Genomic DNA, 22,360 nt, shown 5'->3' with positions numbered 1-22,360 from the left:
GACACGACTGAGTGACTGAACTGAACTGAACTGAAAGCCTTTGACTGTGTGGATCACAACTGTGTGGAAAATTCTTAAAGAGCTGGGAATACCAGACCACCTTACCCGCTTCCTGAGAAGCTTGTATGCAGGTCATGAAGGAGGTTAGAACAAGCCATGGAACAACTGACTGGTTCAAAATTGAGAAAGGAGTACATCAGGCTATATATTGTCACCCTGCAGAGTACATCATGTGAAACGAGTGCATTATGTGAAATGCCAGACTGGATGAAGCACAAGCTGGAACCAAGATTGCCAGGAGAAATATCAATTACCTCAAACATGCAGATGATACCACCCTTACGGCAAAAAGCAAAGAGGAACTAAAGAGCCTCTTGATGAGGGTGAAAGAGGAGAGTGAAAAGCCTGGCTTAAAACTCAACATTCAAAATACTAAGATCATGGCATCTGGTCCCATCACTTCATTGCAAATAGATGGGGAAACAGTGGAAACAGTGACTGGTTTTATTTCCTTGGGCTCTAAAATCACTATGGACTGTGACTGCAGCCATGAAATTAAAAGACACTTGCTCTTGGAAGAAAAACTATGACAATCCTAGATAGCGTATTAAAAAGCAGAGACATCACTTTGCCAGCAAAGGTCCATATAGTCAAAACTACGGTTTTTCCAGTAGTCATGTACAGATGTGAGAGCTGGACCATAAAGAAGGCTCAGAACAAAGAATTGATGCTTTTGAACTGTGGCACTAGAGAAGACTCTCGAGAGTCCCTTGGACTGCAAGGAGATCAAACCAGTCAATCCTAAAAGAATCAACCCTGAATATTCATTGGAAGGACTGTTGCTGAAGCTCCAATACTTCAGCCACCTGATGCAAAGAGCCAACTCATTGGAAAAGACCCTGATGCTGGGAAAGATCGAGGGCAGGAGGAGAAGGGGGTGGCAGAGAATGAGATGGTTGGATGGCATCACCAACTCAATGGACATGAACTTGAGCAAACTCACCAGGGGATGGTGGGGGACAGAGAAGCCTGGTGTATTACAGGCCATAGGGTCACAAAGAGTCACAAAGAGACTGAACAACAGTGCTGTGAAGTATGATTTGTAGGCACATTTCTGTAACATCATTAATCAAGGGAGTTAGGACCTCTCACTCTCTTTCTTGCAAGCACACCTATTTCTGCTGGAAATGAATAAGCAGATAGCAATTGCAGCTGCACAGTGGCTTTTCTGATTTAAGGAACATCATTAGTCTCATCTTCAAAGCTGGAGTATTATGGCAAAGCTTCAAGGGTGCTTGTAATATGTAGTTCTTGTCAGAGTCAATTACTATTAGAACACATTTTAAAAATGTCATTCAGAAGGTGATTTTTTTTGAAAGATAGTTAAAATTTTTTTAATAACAACAAAATAAGCCTTTAAGCAAGTGCATTTTCAATAATTGGATAGTATATCCTGGAAAGGTTTCTTCATATTAACCACTGCTGTTTGCAGAACCCAATAGTTTGAATCAGTTTTGCCTCCTTTGATACAAAATAAGGATAAATGAACTCATATTTCTTCTTCCCATGATACATATAAAATGTTGGTCCTTAACATTTATTGAGTCACAGACACTTCAGAGAATATGATATAAGATAAGATATGGTACCTTTTCTAAGAAATGCAGTCAGATACATACACACAAATATTAGCACAAAGTTTCAGGGATTATGGACTCATAAAAATCTATTTATAGACACTGTAGTATCAAAACCCCGATCTAGAGGAGAATGTAGGAGAAAAATAAGTTTTAAGAACTCACAAAAAAGAAAAAAGAGCTCAACATTGAAATCTATGCAAGGTCTAAAGAAGAAAAAGTTATGTGTTTATTAATTTGAAACAAATTTACATTAATTTGAAACTAAGTTACTTTGCAGAGTTACTATTTTCAGGAATTTTTTCTATTTATCTCTTTAATTATATAAACTCCAACAATATATATCTCAAAAATTATTCTAAATTGAAATTCAAAGCACATTCTAAAAGTTTTTTTTATTTGTTTTTGGTTTACTTTTTACAATGAAAACTTGCACTATATTCATTCAAGATTTCTCTGTTAGAACTTTTGGTAATTTTGTTTGGGTTCATTGGCGAAAATATTGTAAAAACCAATTCATTCACATCACCCTGAAGGACAATAACCTAAGCCTATTTGTTTCCTTATATGACAAGGGATTGCTGGATTAATGCCCCTCCAGATTCTTGATCTGCCAAGTGCTGTGCAAGATGTTCACGGGTGCACAGAGTGTCTGTTGAATGAAGAAGGGTCCACAAGACTTCCTAAGTAAGTAAACAAGTTGCTTACTTGTTTATTAACTTGATTAAGATATAATTCACATGCCATACAGTTCACACATTTAGGGTATACAACTCAATGGTTTTAAGTAGATTTACAGAGTTATGCAACCATCAAAACAATAATTTCAAAACATTTTCATTAGCCCAGAAAGAAATTCTGTACCCATCAGCAGCCACACCCTGTTCCCTATCCCCAATCATTCAGCCTTTGGCAAGCTGTAATCTGCTTTCTATCTCAATAGATTTGCCTATTTTTTCACTTAGCATAATATTTTCAAGATTCATCATGCTGTAGCATGTATTAGCACTTCTCTTCTTTTTATGACTAAATAATATCCTACTGTATGGCCAGTTTACATTTTATTTATGCATTCATCAGTTGATGGACACTTGGATTGTTTCCAATTTGGGGCTGTTATGAATAGTTCTGCTCTAAACATTTGTGTACAAGTTATTGTGTTGACTAGTCCCTCAACTTTTAACCAAACAAGGCAAAAAGTAAAAAGAGAAGAATTCTTATAGCAAAATTACACAAAATTTGTTTTTCAATAATTTTAGACTTGTCAGGATTCAACCATTTCATACTCAACGTCACAAAGGCTTCCCATGACCAGGAAACTGGTATTATTACTTTATCACAGAATTAGAGGAGGTTAGATCCCTGAGATTCTCACCTTACCCTAAGTTAACAATTTGTTGTTGTTCAGTTACTCAGCTGTGTCCTATTCTGCGACCTCAAGGACTGCAGCACTCCAAGCTTCCCTGTCCTTCACAATCTCCCAGAGTTTACACTCCATTACTGCTGCTTGAATAGAAGGCTAAATAAAGACATCTAGTGGTCTTGAGGAAATCATCATCAGACATTACTGAGCCTCTTGCAAGCAGCAAGGACAACTGTATACAAGGGCCTTGGACAGAAATGCTAATATTGAGTGTGACTTTCTAAGCTCCTTTGACTCCCCATTCTGGTCTGAAGTATGTGGTTTCCTCACTAACTCCCAACTGTGTTTTGCCTAAATTTCAACACCCTTCTGCCATTGAAACTTTGCCCCTGGCCTCCCCCTGGGCAGCTTTCCAAGCTCACACATAGAGACCCCTACTGCGGACCCTACCCTGCCAACCATCTCCACTCTACCTCTGAGACTCTGAACTGAAGCCTTAATCACAGGCTTCCTTGCCCCTCCAGGTTTTAGGCCTGTTAAGTGTTGTGCAAGATGCTTAGGGATGAACAATGAGGATCTGTTGAATAAAGGGTCCATAAGATTTCCTATCACTGCCACGTGTGTGAGGATGAAAGACTCAACATGAATTTATGCATTTATCAAATAATAATAGATGACATATTTCTCACATGATCAAGGAACTGGGAACTTCAACTTATTCCTGAGCCTCTCTCCTTAGCTATTACAATGTTAACACAAGTTTATTCACGGCAACTGAAATCATTTATCTGATACAGACAGATCCCTGGCATAAGAAGCACATTCCTGAAGATTTGACCCATTAGAATCATCAGACAGAAGATCCAAAGAGGGGTTTTAGCCAACTGATTATTCCTTTCATTTTGTATTTCAGAGCAATCTTACTTTGGATCTCTTTGGATTAGTTTCTATGAATTTCAGTGAGTATTACTTGATGCCAGCAGGTAAGGCAAAACCTGAAAGGCTGAATCACAGTTTACTGCTGGGGAGTCCTGACAAGCTTTGCCACTCTTCCAGAGGAAGGTTTCCCTGGGAAGCCAGTTTTTTAAGATAGTCACAAGGCTCCAGTTGGGGAATATCAGGATTCTGCCTGTGGTATTTCTGCAACTTCTCTAGCACTGTGGGCAACCCAACTGTGGAAGCATAGAACATGGGCCCACCCCTGTGCCTTGGCCATCCATACCCATGTAAATAGATAACATCAATGTGCTCTGGGATAGCCGCCATCCCTTCTCCCAAGATGCGAAATGCCTCATTGATGAGTGAATATAGGCAGCGTTCGAGGATCTCATCCCGGCTAATGATACGTGGTTCGATGTGATATATTTCCCTGTACTGTGCCAGAAATTGGGAAAGCCAGGGATCAGGTTTGTGGATCCTCCCCAGGGGCTTATCATAAAGGTACCAACCCTTACCTGTCTTCTGACCAAACCGTCCTGACTCACACAGCATATCAGGAATTGGGCAATATCTCCGGCCGCCTCGCTTCCGGGCAGAACTTCCTGGAGGCAATGTAGGTCCAGTAAGACCTTGCCCTTTGCGGGATTTCCAACCTATATCCAACCCAGCAAGATCAGACACTCTAAAAGGTCCCATTTTGAAACCAAACTCTTCCAGCACCTCATCTATCTCCTCTGGTTTACTGCCTTCTTCTAATAAGAAGTATGTCTGATCATAATAAGACCTCAGCATTCGATTCCCAACAAATCCAAAACAATTGCCTACAACTACTCCAATCTTCTTAATCTTTTTTGATAAATTCATAACCGTAGCAATGGTGGTGGGGGAAGAGAATTGGCTGGGAATAACCTCTAACAACTTCATGACGTGAGCTGGTGAGAAGAAGTGGGTGCCAATGACCAAGTGAGGACGGTCACTGGAAGAAGCAATCTCATCAATGTCCAGGGCGGAAGTGTTGGTGCATAAGAGTGCTTCTGGCTTGCATACAGCTGATAGTTCAGCAAAGACACGCTTCTTCAGGTTCATGTCCTCATACACTGCTTCAATGACTAAATCTACACCACTGAGCTCTTTCATAGATGTAGTTAACCTGGGTTTTGGTCCTGACCAAGGGCGCCCACTCTGCTGCATTTTGGATGCTTCCTTTTCCAAGATGGAGGTTATCATCTTGCTTGCAGTCTCTAGCTGCTTCTTGTCTGATTCTACGGCAATCACGGGGATCTGGGCCTTTGCAAAAGAAATGACAATGCCTCGGCCCATTGTTCCTAAGCCTGCAGATAAGAGTGAAAGAGAAGAAGAATGAGTCAATGGTATTGGAAAATGGGAAATTATTCAGTGAATGGAAGGTTTCTGTGGAAATATGCATTCAGAGATAGCAGCTCAAGGACTACAGGTGGATTGAATACTAGTTAGTGTTAGGAACTGTATTAAGTGCTCCAGCGGGTAAAACAATAAAAAGGATTCACACAGGCACTATTCGAAATAGTAAACAAGTTCAGCAAGATTGTAGGGTGCAAGATCAATATATAAAAATCAATTGTATTTCTATAATAAACAATCTAAGTATGAAATTAAGAAAACAATTCCATTTTTAATAGCATTAAAAAGAATAAAATACTTCAGAATAAATTTGAGGAAGAACTTTAAGACTTGCACATGAGAAACCAAAGAACATTACTGAAAGAAGTGAAAGAAAACCTAAATAAATTGAAAGATCCATGTTCGTGGATCAGAAGACAATATTGTTAAGATGGCAATACTACCCAAGTAAATCTGCAGATTCAGTGCAATAACTATCAGAAGTCCAACTGGTATTGTGCAGAAATGAACAAGTTGATTCTAAAAGTCATATAGAAATACAAGAAATACAGAATAGCCAAAGCAGTATAGAAAAAGAAAGAACAAAGTTTTAAGATTCATTCTTCCCAATTTCAAAACTTTTGACAAATCTACAGTATTCAAGACAGTGTGATAGTGGCATAAAGGACAGACACATAGATCAATGAGATAGAACTGGGTCTGGAAATAAATTCACACACGTATGGAAAATCAATTTTTAACAAGGGTGTGAATATAATCCAAAGGGGAAAGAATAGACTTTTTCAACAAACGGTGCTGGGACAACTGGATATTCACACATAAAAGAATGATGTTGAACTTCTACTTCACACCATACATAAAAATTAACTTAAAATGATCAAATACCAAAGTAAGAGCTAAAAGTATAAAACTCTTATGAGGAAATCTTCATGATCTTGGATTAGGCAATGATTTCTTAGAAATGACATCAATAACACAAGCAATAAAAGGAAAAAAAAACGGATAAATTGGACATCGTTAAAATTAAAAACTTCTGTGTTTCAAAGGACACAAAAAAAGAAAGTGAAAAAAACCCCACAGGATGGGAAAAAAATGTTTTCAAATCATATATCAGACAAGGTGCTTGTATCAGAATATATAAAGAACTTGAACTCAACAGTAAAAAGACAACTGAATTTAAAATTAGGCAAAGGATCTAATAAACATTTCTCCAAAGAAGATATACAAATGGCCAATAAGCATATAAAGAGATGCCTAACACCACCAGTCATTTTGGAAATATAGATAAAAATCCCAGTGAACTACCACTTCATACCCACTAGGATAGCCATAATTAAAAAGACAGATAATAACAAGTTCTGGTGAGAATATGGAGAAATTGATTTACTGATTCACTGATGGCAAATTGTAAAATGGTGCTGTTGCTGTAGAAGACAAGTTGGAGGTTCCTCAAAATGTTTAACATGGAGTTACCATATAAGTAGGTAAGTAGGTGGTTATATACATAATTCAAGAGAAATGGAGACATACGTCCACACAAAACTTATAGACAAATGTTCATAGTAGCATTATTCAAAATAGCCAGAAAAAAGAAATAAGCCAGGGACTCCCCTGGTGGTCCAGTGACTAAGACTCCATGTTCCCAGTGCAGGGGGCCTGGGTTTGAACCCTTCTCAGGTCCCACATGCTGCAATTAAGAGTTCACATCCTCACATACCTCAACAAAGTTAGAAGATCCTGAGTGCTGCAACTAAGACCAGGCGCAGCCAAATAAGTAACATTAAATTAAAAAGAAGAAGCAAGCCAAATGTCCATCAACACGAATAAACAAAAGGTAGGATCTCTTTCCGGAGAAGGCAATGGCACCCCACTCCAGTACTCTTGCCTGGAAAATCCCATGGATGGAGGAGCCTGGTAGGCTGCAGTCCATGGGGTCGCTAAGAGTCAGACACGATTGAGCGACTTCACTTTCACTTTTCACTTTCATGCATTGGAGAAGGAAATGGCAACCCACTCCAGTGTTCTTGCCTGGAGAATCCCAGGGACAGAGGAGCCTGGTGGGCTGCTGTCTATGGGGTCGCACAGAGTCGGACACAACTGAAGCGACTTAGCAGCAGCAGCAGCAACAGTATCTCTTTCTGGGGCTACTCAGGTGGTTTCAGTGGTAAAGAATCCACCTGCAAAGGCAGGAGACACAGGTTGGACCCCTAGGTCAGGAAGATGCCCATGAAGAAGGGCATGACAACCCACCGCAGTATTCTTGCCTGGAGAATCCCATGGACAGAGGAGCCTGGAGGGCTACAGTCCATAGGGTCCAAAAAAATTGGATACGACTGAGCATGCATGGACAATATATCTCTCCTTTGGAAAAATCACTCAGCTGTAAAAGTAAATGATATATCCGATAGTGTGGATGGGCCTTAAAAAACATTATGCTAAGTTAAAGTTGGACACAAAAAGTTACATGTTATATGATTCCATTTGTATGAAATGTTCACGATAGGGAAATCAATAGAGACAGAAAATTGATTAGTAGTTGCCAGGAGCTGGGAGGAAGGGCAATGAAGAATGACTGCTAATGGGTACAGGTTTTCTTTTTAGGGTGATGAAAAGGTTCTAAAATTGTTTGTGGCATACTTCCATGGCAATCCAGTGGTTAAGACTGCACACTTCTGATGCAAGGGGCATGGGTTCAATCCCTGGTTGGGGAACTAAGATCCCACAGGCCATGGGGCACAGCCAAAAAACTAAAAAAAAAAGTTTTTTAAGTCTAAAAAAGTAAAATAAAATTGTGGCAATGGTTGGACAACTTTACAAATATCTAAAAACAACTTAAGTGTGCTCCTTTTTTGGTGACATTGTTACTATGTATTTGAAAAACATTTTATGATAAGATACATATACCATAAAACTTAACATCATAACCATTTTTATGTGTACGGTTCAGTGGCATTAAGCACATTCACAGAGCTGTGTAACCAGCACCATCTCGCACCATCTATCTCTAGAACTCTTCCCATCCTGTAACTGAAACTGTGCTCATTAAACCAGAACTCCCCATTTCTCTCCCTGGCAATCATCATTCTACACTCTATAATTGTGAGTACTCTAGATACCTCATATAAGTGGAATCAAATAGTATTTGTCCTTTTGTGACTAGCTCATTTCACTTAGCAGAGGAGCCTCAGGTTTATTCATGTAGTATGTGTCAGAATTCCCCACCTTTTAAGGCTGAATATTATCCCTTTGAATATATATATGTAGCACATTTTGTTTATCCATTCATCTGCCAATGGACATTTGGGTTGCCATTATGCCACTATTGGGAATAATTCTGCTATGTACATGAGTGGAAAAATATCTGTTTGAGTTCTTGCCTTCAGTTCTTTTGGATATGCCCAGAAGTGGAATTGTTGGATTGTATGATAATTTTATTTTTAATTTTTGAAGGAACTGCCATACTGTTTTTCATAGAAGCTGCACCATTTTATGTTGAATTGTACTCTTTAAATGGGTCAATTTCATCACATATGAGTTTCATCTCAAGAAAACTGTAATTAAAAATCGGTGTAGTACCAACCCTCAGGGCTTCCGTGATGGTTCAGATGTTAAAGAATCTGCCTGCAATGCAGGATACCAGGGTTCAATCCCTGGGTTGGGAAGATCCCTTGGAGAGGGATATGGTCACCCATTCCAGTATTCTTGCCTAGAGAATTCCATGGACAGAGGAGCCTGATGGCCTGCAGTCCATGGGATTGCAAAGAGTTGGACACAACTGAGCGACTAACACTAACACAACCCTCAAGGATCTTATAACCTAGTGATGGGAAGAAGAAAAGTTCACAAATATTCACCATGTAAGGTAAGGTAAGTGATGAGAGAAGTTCTTTGGTGCTTCAAAGGAAAGATATTAGTTTTGGTTAGATGAGTCAAGAAGAGCTTCAAGATAAAGAAGAAATATTTGAAGAAATATTTAAAGAAAGGTCATACTGAAACAGTATGAAATGATGAACCACCTGGCTGGGGAAGGGAAAAGGAAAGTGAGAAATATTTTAAAGAAAGGCAAGAAGAATGGAAAATATAGAAAAATTATTTGATGGCAAATATGTTGCCATTTCTTCCCCACACCATTTCATTTTCTTCTTGGGCATACAGGAGGCTGTACTTTCTAGACCTCTTATATCCCACAACTGGCCCCTAAAATCTCCTAAAAGATCCTTCATCACCACCTGGGTACAGAGGATGCAAAGATCAACTCTGAGGACTTGGAGGAGACCCTAGAGCAGGTGTTGGCCTGCAGGTCACATCCAGCCCACTGCCTGCTTTTGTACTGCCTGTGAGCTAAGAATGGTTTTACATTTTAAATAGTCAAAAATTAAAGAGTAAGAATGTTTTGTGACACCTGAAAATGGTATCAAATTCAAATTCCAGTGTCCATAAATAGAGTGCTACTGGAATCAATCACAGTGATTTGTTTTTATATGGTCTGTGGCTATACTCGTCCTCAACAGCAGAGTTGAGTAGTTGCAGTAGAGAACGTAAGGCCCCCAAAGCCTAAAACATTTACTGTTTAGCATTTTACAGAAAAAGTTTGCTGACCCTTGTCCGGGAGAATGGTAGAGCCACTAGTTGGAAAGAACCTTGTTTTAGAATTATCTTGAGAGTGAGGAGGAAATACATCTTTATCGTGTTAAGCTGTTGAGACTGCTATCTGTTACAGCAGCAGCTTATCTGTTACCTGACCAACCTGCTGTGGATGAAACAGTTCAGTGAAAGCTATGTACATATTACTCTTCTGCACTTCACATTGACTAGCTTTAGGTCTTTTTTAAAAAATTGAATATAGCTGATTTACAATATTATATTAGTGTTAGGTATATAACATAGTGTTTCAGATTTTTATAGATTATATTCCATTTAAAGTTATTATAAAATGTTGGTCATATTCTCTGTGCTGTACAGTATATCCTTGTAACTTATTTATTACATAGATAATAATTTATACCTCTTAATCCCTTGTGAGGATTGGTTTTGAATATATTATGTTATCAATCATTAGAAATTATTGATTTAGTTCCTCTGGAATATATTTACTTTTTAAATCATATTAAATTATTTAATACATATATTGAATTATTTAAAACAGTTTTGCAAATTTACTAAACATCTGTGTTTCACTCAGTAACAATAAGGCTGGATAGCTCTCACTGCTGAAGTAGCTTGTATCCTAAACTTTAGCCTGAGTAAACAGGAGGTAGAGTTGGGGGTTCAAAACCCTGGGCCCCTGGCTTTCAGTCCCAAACTTCATATAAAATTCCTACCAATCCTGGTGGGCTGCCGTCTATGGGGTCACACAGAGTCGGACACAATTGCAGCGACTTAGCAGCAGCAGCAGCAGAGAGTACAATCTCACAGGAACAATAAGGACTCGTGAGAAGTTTATGTGAAAGTGCTTTGTAAAGTACAACGTGATACAGATGATGGAACTGAACACAGCAGAGAAGGAAAGCCACCTGTGAGTGCGGAGCACAGCTCCTTGCACTCACCTCGCAGAGCAGGGCTGCTGAAGGACCTTCGGGGCCCCAAACAACTCATAGTCCTAACCACAGAGTGGGCCAGACTAATGCTTTCTAGAAGTGTCTTAGCTATAATTTTACTTACTTCCTTGTAAGCACGAAAGCTTCCATGTTAAATTACCTTATACTATTAATAGTAAAGCTTAAAAAAAAATAAAGCTTATTGAGTGTTCATAAGGAACACATTAGAAATGCGTTAAAGCATTTTGCATGTATTAACTCTTAATTCTCACCACAACCCTATGAGTTAAGTCCTATCATTTAACCCACTTTACAAATGAGCAAACTGAAGATGTAAGTAACTTCCCTGAGGTCTGATACCTAGCAAGTAGGTGTGCTGGGATCTCAACCCAGGTCATGTGAAGAGTCTGCATCCTTAACATACAGAATATATGGTTTCTCAAGTAGAAATAGAAGGATGGGAAGGATTTTTAAGAGCAGTCGGTTGAGTTATAGTCCTACCCACGCCTTCAGCATGTGACTTGGAGTCACTACACTCAGAGTCCTAGTTTCCAAATTCTTCAAATTGGGAATGTGATTGCTGGAAGCTCTGATCTCATGAGTTTTGGTGAAGATCAAATCAGACAAAGCATGTAACAGCTCTCTGTAGAAGTTGCTACTTCTACAAAGTAGAAGGCTATAGGTACTAGCCTCATCACTCCTATTAGAGAACCTGGAAACAGAACTTGGACCTTTTATATATATATATATATATATGTATATGTATATATATATATGTATATATATAATATGCTATATATATATATATATATATATATAGCAAGGGATGCTATATATATATATATATATATTTATTTATGGCTATGCTGGGTTTTCATTGCTTTGTGTGGGCTTTTCTCTAGTTGCAGTGAGTGAGGGCTATTCTCTAGTTGTGGTGCACAGGCTCTCACTGTGGCGGCTTCCCTTGCTGAGGAGCACAGGCTCTAGAGCATGGGCTCAATAGTTGCAGTTCCTAGAATCTAGAGCACAGGCTCAGTAGTTGTGGTGCAGGGGCTTAGCTGCTCCATGGCACATGGGATCTTCCCAGACCAGGGATCTAACCTACATTCCCTGCATTGGCAAGTGGATTCTTTACCACTGAACCACCAGGGAAGCCTGAACTTGGGCCCTTGAAATGCAGCTTTTAATCTAAAGCAGAATTATCCTTGCTGCTCTTCTGACTAATAAACAATGTCTTGTTGGGGGGAAAAAAAGAAGTATCAGCTATTATTTTAGATCTTCAGTTCTATAAACTGATATTTTTTTCACTTAATCACTAAAAATATACATGAAACCAGTAACTGTTTCCTTCAAAAAGTTCTTCACTAACTTCTCACAACCTTGTGGTCTCAAAGTTCTCAAGAAAGTAGGGCTGAAAGACCAAGATTTTCACTGTTGGTAATTATGTTTTCATAGGTCAATACTGTATGTATATTGAATTTAGTTTCCTAAATTTTCCTCACTAAACACACACAGACAGGGACCAGGAGTCCTGTTCCTGGACCAAGTCACCGCTTTTAACTACCCTGGAATTAAATCTCATCAAGAACCCCTCCTACTCAGAGAAGTAAATAAAGGATAAGGGATGCTTTGACTGCTGGTTCTTCAGTGTCTAGTCAACAGCAGTCTTCTCCCCTTCTGACAGCCCTGAGAGCCCAGGCGAGGTGAAAGAAAGTGGACTTGCAGTGGTGCCAACCCCATCTGAGAGCACAGGCTCATTGAAGTGCAAACCTGGGCTCATCAGGGCTGGGGTTTTCCAGGGGGCCCAATGAAAGGACAACGAGTCACAGCTTTTGAGGATGTTGGCAAGAGAGTAGCTGAAGTGACGATTGGAAATGAAAACTGAATAGAGAAGAAAGTAAAGATTAAAAGAGCTTATCAAGTAACGGATGCAGTTGGAATAACTGAGAAAGGGATGTGCAGAAACACAAGGTTGTAGTGAAAAAGTACGAGTTCACATTTCAGTGGTGGAGAAATGCTCAGGGTGAAGCCCGAAGTGTGGGTCACGGAAGTGAAGTGAGGCGAATGTCACTGGATCTGAGGAGGCGAAGGAACCCAGAAGCTGGATGGATTCTCCACATAGGGGATGAGGACAACAAGGACAGCAGTAGGATTTGGGCCAAAGTGGATAACCATGAGCCAGGTACTAAAATGAGGAGGGATAGAGCAGGCAGGGAGATGGCAGCAAAACAGAGGAAGAGTGTCCAGAAAGGGGTCACGGTCTGAGAGGGGAAGTGGGAAGTGACAGTCCAGTCCAGGGAGTGTGGGAAGAAGCAATAGCATTCTTGAGAGGGCTGCAGGAGAAGCAAGTGCCCGGGGTAAGTCAGGTTTCAGGCAGGAGACAGAGCGAGAGCCACTGGTGAACCAGATGAGGCTGCGGGCGCATTCCAGAGGACATGGGGTACAGAGGGAGGCTGCGTCACCAAGACCAAGGCGGGCAGAGCAGGAAGCGGATAAATATGATGAAGGGGGAAATGACCAGCTCTCTCACTTTATCTTTATCCACATTGTCTTCTACGTAGTTCAAAAGCTTTTGCAAATATTTTTCAGAACAATGTGGTGTATACTTAAAAAAAACTCGAACTTATAAACATTCCATGCCAGACACAAGCATGAAGTCTTTTTAAAAAGCTCACGATAAGGAAACAGGGAAATTCTCAAATGATGGTGGACAAACACGATACTGATAAACTTAAGTTTTTACTATTATTCTGCATTAATTATTCTTGGCTTGAAGGAAAACAGGAAAGAAGAAACAGGTAAGTACATAACTAGAAACAAATATTGGTGTTGCTGAAGGAATATAAAAAGGTACACTCAGTTCTTTACCATACTATTTCTCAATCTCCTTAAAAAATCACAAGTGAACAGTCAGTGCTACAAGGAGCACGGTATGTTTGTATTGAAGACATACTACTTTATTCCAAATTTCACTGAGACAGCTACAGACTAAGATGTAGAGAAGGCTCTTTCATTCCACACTGCACTGGTGCTAGAGAGCTTGGTGAAGATTAAGAAAGTTGGTGCTTTTAGTAAACTTTGGACCTTCTCTCCCAGAAGACTGTATACAGGCTAATACATACAACACTCCACTTACTATTTCAGGGGATTTGGAATCCACCCAAGACCATTCTTGGGCCAAGACTAAGTGACGTGTAGGATAGTGGCCCAAAGAAGCCATTCGGAGAGCTAGCTTCTGAGGAAAGAAGACATTTTGTTTGAGAAATTTTCAAGGGGAAAAAGTAAGGAAGCCCACGTTTCAGGTTCAGATGAATCTGGGGATAGTGGCTTTGAATCAGGAGAAGTGAATGGATGCAAGGACCAGAAAGACACAGCCTTCATTCCCAATCCCTAGCTATAGGAGTGACAGTACCTTGAAATGTGGTACTCATCATAATCTTGCTGGGAAACCCAGGGATGAGAGACATGTAAGAGGCAGAAATGAGTTTTAAAATGCCCAGAGTCTGGAATCACACAGATGTAGCATTAGAAGACTTGGGTTTAAGTAGTTCACTGTTGAGAAGCCCTAGTGTTTCTAAGCCTCACATGCAAAGATAGTTCATGGGCTGGGGTAAAAATTAACTTGACTAAAAAAGTGATATGTTCAGCAAAGAACCCGGGGCGTGGTGGCCCAAAGCAAATGGTAGCACTTGACAAATGCAGATTTGGGGAGTGACATTGCTCATGTTCTTACCGAGAACGCCAACAGAGGAGATGGGCCGTCCCAACGCTGTTTTCCAGGAAGCTCCAGAGGGAGTGGACCACTTATTTGCCATCCTCTCAGCAAAGAAAACATATTGCAGGGCCTTGGCCTGCCCTGAGGTATTAAGGTACAGGCCAAGCTCCTTTTCCTTCTTGCTGCCCATGTCATATGGATATTGGACAGCAGCCTGGACTGCTCGGACACAGGCCTCCGGAGACAGCCACCCAGGGTACCGCTTCCGCACCTGCAGAAGGGCTTCACTGAAAATGGCATCCATGTTGGGCAAGCTCGGGACTGGCATGTTGCAGATTCTACGGGATTCTGGAGATTGATCTAAAAGAAATAAGAAAGAAAATTTGAAACTGTTACCTATATCAAAGGATTGTGCATATATAATAATAAATACTATTTAAGATATTTTTTCCATTCAATGATTAATTAATGTGTTTCTTTTTAAAAATCTTTTTAATTGGAGGAAAATTGCTTTACAATGTTGTGTTGGTTTCTATCATACAATATCGAGAATCTGTCATAATTATACATACATATATATAAATATATATATATCCCTCTTAGGCCTCCCTCCCCTCCCCTCTAAACTTCTCTCCTGGCCCCTATTCCCCTCAGCCATCACAGAGTGCCAGGCTGGGCTCCCTATGTCATATAGCAGCTTCCCGCTAGCTATTTCACACACGATCGTGTACGCACGTCAATGCTACTTTCTCAATTCATCCCACCCATTTCTTCCGCTGTTGTGTCCACAAGTCCATTCACTATGTCTATGTCTCTATGCCCTCCTTGAAAATAGGTTCATCAGTACCATTTTTCTAGATTCCAGATATATGCATTAACATATGATATTTGTTTTTCTCTCTGACTTACTTCACTCCTTATAATAGGCTCTAGGTTCATCCACCTCACTACAACTGACTCTGTTGTCAAGATATTTAATGTAACACTAATAACAAAATCTCTGACATCTTTGCAACTTAGTCCCATAAGACAGAATTTAATAGATTCAAAGCAATTTCAAGTTACCTAATTGAGGCATAAAAGTTACATCTTCCTTTTATTTCAAGGCCAAGATAACATTACGATAGATCAGTTATATTAATCTGCCAGTGAGCTTAAGGAAAATAGTTCTGAGTTAATAATATTTTAGGTTCAAAATCATTTTAACTCCATTCTTAACAGTAACAAAAACTTTAAAATACCTAGAAAAGGAGACAGTATAATATTGGCACAAAGATAGACATACAAATCAGTGGAAAAAACTGAGTTAAGAAATAAACCCTTATAATCATCACCAAGTGATTTCCAACATGGGTGCCAAAACAATTTAATGAGAGAAAGGAGAGTTTTTTTTAAGCAAACAAAGCTGAGGACAACTGAATATCCACATAAAACAAGTAAACAGGTCCTTACCTAGCACCATATATAAAAATTAACTCAAATATGGGCCATAAATCTAAATTGAAGAGTTAAAACTATAAGACTTTCTTAAAAAAATAAGAAAAATCTTTATAACATTTGGTTAGGCAAAGTATTCTTAGCACAACTCACAAAAGAAAAAAATTCATTAAGTTAGACTTCATCAAAATTAAAGACTTTTGTACGTCAAAGAACATCATTAAGAAAATGAAATGATAAACTAGGAGAAAATACTTGCATGGTAGGCGAAATAACACCCTCCCCAAACATCTACTTCCTAATCCCCAGAACCTAAGAATATATTATCTTACATGGCAAAGAGACTCTACAGATATAATTAAGGTTATGAGATGTGATGTTTACCCTGTATTATCCAGGTAGGCCCAATCTAATTTTATGAACCCTTAAAAGAGGAGAGCCTCTCTCAGTTGTAGTGAGAGAGGAAGAGTCAGAGAGATGCCACACAGAAAGTTCTGTTGATGACAATGTGGCTTTGAAGATGGAGGAAGGGGACCAAGAGCCATTCCTCTAGGCTAGGAATGGCCATCAGTTTATAACCAGCAAAAACATGGAGACCTTGGTCCTACAACACAAGTACTGAATTCTGCCCACAACTCAAGTGAGCAGTAAACAGATCCTCCCCAAGAACTTTCAGAAAGAAGTGCAACTGTTGACAGCTGGGTTCAGTCCAGTGAGACCCCTACCAGACTTCAGACCTGTAGATAGATAAGATAATACATTTGTATTGTTTAAACTGTTGAGCTTGCTGAGCTTGTTATATCAAGCAACAGACAATGAATACAACTTGCATATCAAATATCTAATGAAGTATCCAGAGTATATAAAGATCTCTTATGACTCAATAATAATAAGGCAAAGAACTCAGTTTTAAAAATGGGTGAAAACTTGAGTGTGTATTTCACCAAAGAGCATATGTGTGTGTGTGTTAGTCACTCAGTCATGTCCAATCCTTTGTAGCCCATGGACTATGGTCCACCAGGCTCCTCTGTCCATGGGATTGTCCAGGCAAGAATACTGGAATGGGGTTGCCACTCCCTTCTCCAAGGGATCTTCCCAACCCAGGGACGGAATCCGGGTTCCCTGCACTGCAGACAGATTATTAATCATCTGAGCCACAATTGTTCAGTTATCCTGTGAGTTAGCCAATCTTAAGTTTATGGGCTCCCCTGGTGGTTCAGACAGTAAAAAATCTGCCTGCAATGCAGGAGACCCAGGTATGATTCCTGGGTCAGGAAGATCCCTGGCAAAGGGAAAGCCTACCCACTCCAGTACTCTTACCTGGAGAATTCCATGGACAGAGGAGGCTGGCAGGTTATAGTCCATGGAGTTGCAAAGAATAGGACAGGACTGAGTGACCAACACTCTTACTTTTTTTCAAGCTCAGCAGAGAAAGAAGAAGACCTTTCCAGGGCCTACAGCTGATTTAATTTCCTAGTGGCCCATAAGAGATGAGAACAGATAGTGGGGAGAGGGAAGTAGGGGGAGAGTATCGAGTGGATGAGGAAAGAGGTCAGAGCTGTTAGTTTTGTGGCACCTGACAACAGGTGGCTAGTACAGTCTTTGTGGGGACAGGGCTTAGATGGGTATCTTAGAGCTGGATCTCTGTCCTTGTGACGCGGCCACCAGCCCACCATCACAAGGGCTGATTCTCAACATCATAGTGCACTTCAGAGTTATTTTAGGACTTTTAAAGATGACCATGCTCCGCTGTGAACTCAGTTAAGATTCTTTAAGGGTGGGGCCTGGACATGAGTATTTTTTAAAAATTCAATAGGTGATTTTGGGACTTCCCTGGTCGTCCAATGGCTAAGACTCCGTGCTTAGAGGGGGCCCAGGTTTGATCCCTGGTCAGGGAACTAGATCCCACATGCCACAACTGAAAGATCCCACATGCCACAACAAAGACCTGGTACAGTCAAATAAAAAAAAAAATTCAATAGTTGCTTTTGTAAAATATCATGTATGAAACGAGTTGCCAGTCCAGGTTCGATGCACGATACTGGATGCTTGGGGCTGGTGCACTGGGACGACCCAGAGGGATGGTATGGGGAGGGAGGAGGGAGGAGGGTTCAGGATGGGGAACACATGTATACCTGTGGCGGATTCATTTTTATATTTGGCAAAACTAATACAATTATGTAAAATGTAAAAATAAAATAAAATAAAAAGTTGCTTTTGAGGTATAGCCTTTTGGAGTCCAAGAGCAGAGCATTTATCAGCCACCATATCAGAAGTCATCTGCAGCTCCTGGCTACTTTGACCTGGCAGAGATTGAAGCAAGAAGAGAATGAAAAAAAAGGAAGAAGAAAAACGCTTAATGGTGTGCAGTAATTTTAGCCAATTGGCACACTCCTAGTATCCCAGGGATACTCAGAACCTCTGAGACTGCAGACAGGCATTTTGGGATACCCCACAGCACTTGTCCAGACCAAACTAAGCATATCTATTGGAGAGGGCACAACCGTTGTGAGGTTTTTCCCTGCTCAATTTCCTATCCTTTTTGTTCTGTGGCTGAAATTGAAGGATGCACGGAGAAGGCAATGGCACCCCACTCCAGGACTCTTGCCTGGAAAATCCCATGGGTGGAGGAGCCTGGTAGGCTGCCGTCTATGGAGTCGCACAGAGTCGGACACGACTGAAGCGACTTAGCAGTAGCAGCAGCAGCGTTATTTTACAACTTCATTTTATTCCTACAAAATTATTCAGAATTTCCCCTTTGGGTCTACAGGTATGGTGTTTTCAAAGTGTATTTCTTATATATATGCTAATTCTAAAGTCACTCAGCTGTACCTACATAATAAGAGAGGCAAGTGTGAGCAGGTCAGAACTAGCACTAGCTCCGCCAGAAAATGGGAAAGAGAGGAGCTAATTAATGATTCAAGTATGCTTATAATTGAATTCTTTCCCTGACCCATTCATATTTTTTTCTTAATTCTTTGAAGTTTTCTAAGGCAGAAGTTTTCATTTAAAAAATAAGTGAATCATATGCCTCAAGGAGGAAAAGGAGACGATTATTTTCCCTTTTTCCTTTCTAGTAAGCTGACAAGAAGAGATTTTCTCTCTCTAGGATAAAGAGAGGCAATGTACAGTGTGCAGTTTACAAAAATGGTTTCCTAAGACATACAGGACTCTCTCTAGCTCTGATAAACAGACTCTCTCTCATAGAAGCTCTGCAAAGAACAGACAGAACAACTGAACTTTTTCTGGGCTTGCTGCTGCTGCTGCTAAGTCGCTTCAGTCATGTCCGACTCTTTGCGACCCCATAGACGGCAGCCCAGCAGGCTCCCCCGTCCCTGGAATTCTCCAGGCAAGAACACTGGAGTGGGTTGCCATTTCCCTCTCCAATACATGAAAGTGAAAAGTGAGAGTGAAGTCGCTCAGTCGTGTCCGACTCTTAGCGACCCCATGAACTGCAGCCTACCAGGCTCCTCCATCCATGGGATTTTCCAGGCAAGAGTACTGGAGTGGGGTGCCGTTGCCTTGGGGTCCCCAAACAACTGGGGTACATAAAAAAGAAGCCCAATTTAGATATACGCTTAGGCTTCCTAGGTAAGGCAGTGTCACTCTGCTTCTGTGAAACATGTTTATACAAATGTTCACAGAGAGTAAAAATAAATTACAAACAGCAAAAGATAAAATGGAAGAGAAAGACAGATGAAACCACTAAGATTTTTTTTAAGTTACAAAATCCAAATGAACATACAGATCAAGGTGTTTGAGCAGAATAAGAACGGCTAAAAATGCCTACCACAGCCCAGGGCAGTGACAGTAATAGGGCCAGGGTTTGCTGGAGGGGCAAAAACAGAGCACTGGGCTCTGGAGCTGAGGCTCCCATTTGGATGTCCCCTGTGCTCATCTTCAGCTAACAGCACACACTTTCAGCTTCATGCCAGAATCACACTCGTGGGAACAAGGGGTTCTTAATCCATTTGGGAACTAGCAGGCTGCTGGCCAAATGCAAATAAACCGCATTTGACAGGACCCTCCCCTCCCCAGTTAAGCCAAAGCAATCCGGATTGGCCAAGCAACTGAATTGCTCTGCTAAATCCATTGCATGGCAGTCATTAGGGAGGCTTCGTGTAACAAGAGTATTAAGATGCATGAAGCTAATTAACTTCCACAGTCAGCTCTCCAGGATGTGTGTTAAGTTTATAGAGAAACTTGAAGCTACTGCCCAAATCATATTTTTAGATACATATGTTAACCTCCTACAAACTGGCTCCAAAACTGCAATTTTTTTTCAAAACTGGCTCCAATTGCAACACTGACCACTGGAAATTTCCTTCCTTCTCAACTTGCCTATTGCATGTGGGAACTAAATAAGTATTCTCTCTCTCTCTCTTTTTTTTTTTTTTTTATTTGCAGACTCATACTTTATTACTATAGCTTTAAAAAATTTTTAATTGGAGGATAATTGCTTTACAATATTGTGTTGGTTTCTGCCATACATCAACATGAATCATATATAAATAAGTGTTCTTAATCCTTTCCTTTTGTTCTTTTTGTAGGTCAACATTTCAGCAGTGCGGGGTGAGGGTAATAATGGGGGTGAGAATAGGCTGAATTAATGAAATATTTTTACAAATGGAGAAAGAGAACACAAAAATTTTACATGTACTTTTTAAAATTGACATTTAGTTCACATACAATGAAAGTCACCATTTCAAAGTTTATAATTCAGGAGTTTTTAGTATAATCACAAGGTATGCAACCACACACGTATGTTTTTCAACCATGCCTTTCAGACTGCTTTACTAATATTGTTAACTTAAAGAACATCAGGAACCTCAAAAACATCATGCTCAGTGAGAGAAACCAGACACAAAAGATCACATGCTACATGAAATTCTAAAAAACAAGACTATAGTAACAGAAAACAGGCCAGTGGTCATCTATGGCCAAGGGCAGGGGAAGGAATCTACTTAAAAGAGGCAGGAGCATACTTTTTAGAGTGACTGAACCACATCTTGATCGTAGCAGGGCCACACAACTGTACATTACTACAAAAATTCATCAAATTGCTACGTTTAAACTGGGTGACTTTTACTGTGTGTAGATTACACCTCAAGCTGGAAAAATCAAAACCAAAGCAAAAATCATTTTTTAAATTTTTGGGGGGAAGCAAGTTATTTTCATTTTTGTGTATTTTCTTTACATTTTTGTCAGCGTTCATAACACACTATGTAGCTCTAAGTATAGAATCGGGAAGATCCCCTGGAGGAGGGATGGCACCCCACTCCAGTACCCTGGCCTGGAGAATCCCCATGGACAGAGGAGCCTGGCGGGCTACAGTCCACGGGGCCGCAAAGAGTCGGACACGACGGACCGACAGCACAGCACATACGTAATTTTGTATTTAGACACTTTATATCACAATTTCACATTTCTACCAAATTTTGATGATTATAATTTAAGATGCACAATTGTCCAAAGCCCATAACCATTCCCCTACTGTTAACAGGTAAATTATCAAATTTTAAAGCAAATGATTCCTCTTCAATATTTGGATGCCACCAAGTGGACAAACTGTGTAATATTATGGAGATTGAGTAGGCCATTTTATACATTAAAAAAATAATACTTCAATTTTAAAATTTTTATTTAAAATTAATTTTATTTTTTATTTCTTGCAATTTTCAAAATATTTTTTTTCTTGCCTGATTCTGTGTCTATAATTCAATTTTTTTTTAATTACTCTCTTCATATTTTTATTTAAGTAGAACCACTTTTTTTTTTTTTAAACTTTACAAAATTGTATTAGTTTTGCCAAATATCAAAATGAATCCACCACAGGTATACATGTGTTCCCCATCCTGAACCCTCCTCCCTCCCCATACCATTTTTATTAATTACAAGATATAAATGATTATGATTTTAAAATAAATGATTTTATTAATTATAAGATTATTGTATAAATGTACCAGACCATGATCCCCATCTATCTCTTGAAGTAACTTAACTCTCAAATCTGAATTTCCAGAAGTCAAAGAAAAGAACTTCCTGTTGAAATCATGTCCTTAACAAACGAAAACCACAGGTGAGAAATGATAGACACGGGTCTATCTTAAACCCCAAACCAAAAACCATTTAGGGACCCCCCAAATGCAAACAGCCTTTCCTGTAGCCCAATTGACTTCTAACAAAACAATAAATGCTCTCAGCAGGCACAACAACACCAGATGAAACTGTGGTGAAGATTATCTGGAAAGAAGAGAAAGGCGGCAGGAAACTCATTCCCCTTTGGGCAAAGCCTCGCTAACTCTCTTTAGAGTCACCAGTATTTTCTCCTCACAGTCCCTAGCCTCTCCAG

At 39.9% G+C, this 22,360-nt stretch overlaps 1 protein-coding gene across 1 annotated transcript in view; it reads right to left on the bottom strand.

Moving 5' to 3' along the window:
- Window positions 1-2,325: 2,325 nt before the first annotated feature.
- Window positions 2,326-22,360, bottom strand: part of EHHADH (enoyl-CoA hydratase and 3-hydroxyacyl CoA dehydrogenase) — a 53,126-nt gene continuing 33,091 nt past the window's right edge. Inside the window, exons 6-7 of the mRNA XM_006071074.4 lie at window positions 14,590-14,931; window positions 2,326-5,270 (exon numbers count right to left, since the gene is read on the bottom strand). Of these exons, the coding sequence (XP_006071136.1) occupies window positions 4,009-5,270; window positions 14,590-14,931 (1,604 nt within the window). The 3' untranslated portion in view covers window positions 2,326-4,008. The remainder of the gene's footprint in view (window positions 5,271-14,589; window positions 14,932-22,360) is intronic.

This window comes from Bubalus bubalis, chromosome 1, assembly GCF_019923935.1.
Source record: "Bubalus bubalis isolate 160015118507 breed Murrah chromosome 1, NDDB_SH_1, whole genome shotgun sequence".
Lineage (NCBI taxonomy): Eukaryota > Metazoa > Chordata > Mammalia > Artiodactyla > Bovidae > Bubalus > Bubalus bubalis.
Note: the sequence above shows the minus strand (reverse complement) of the source record. Positions and strands in the feature narration are given on the sequence as shown.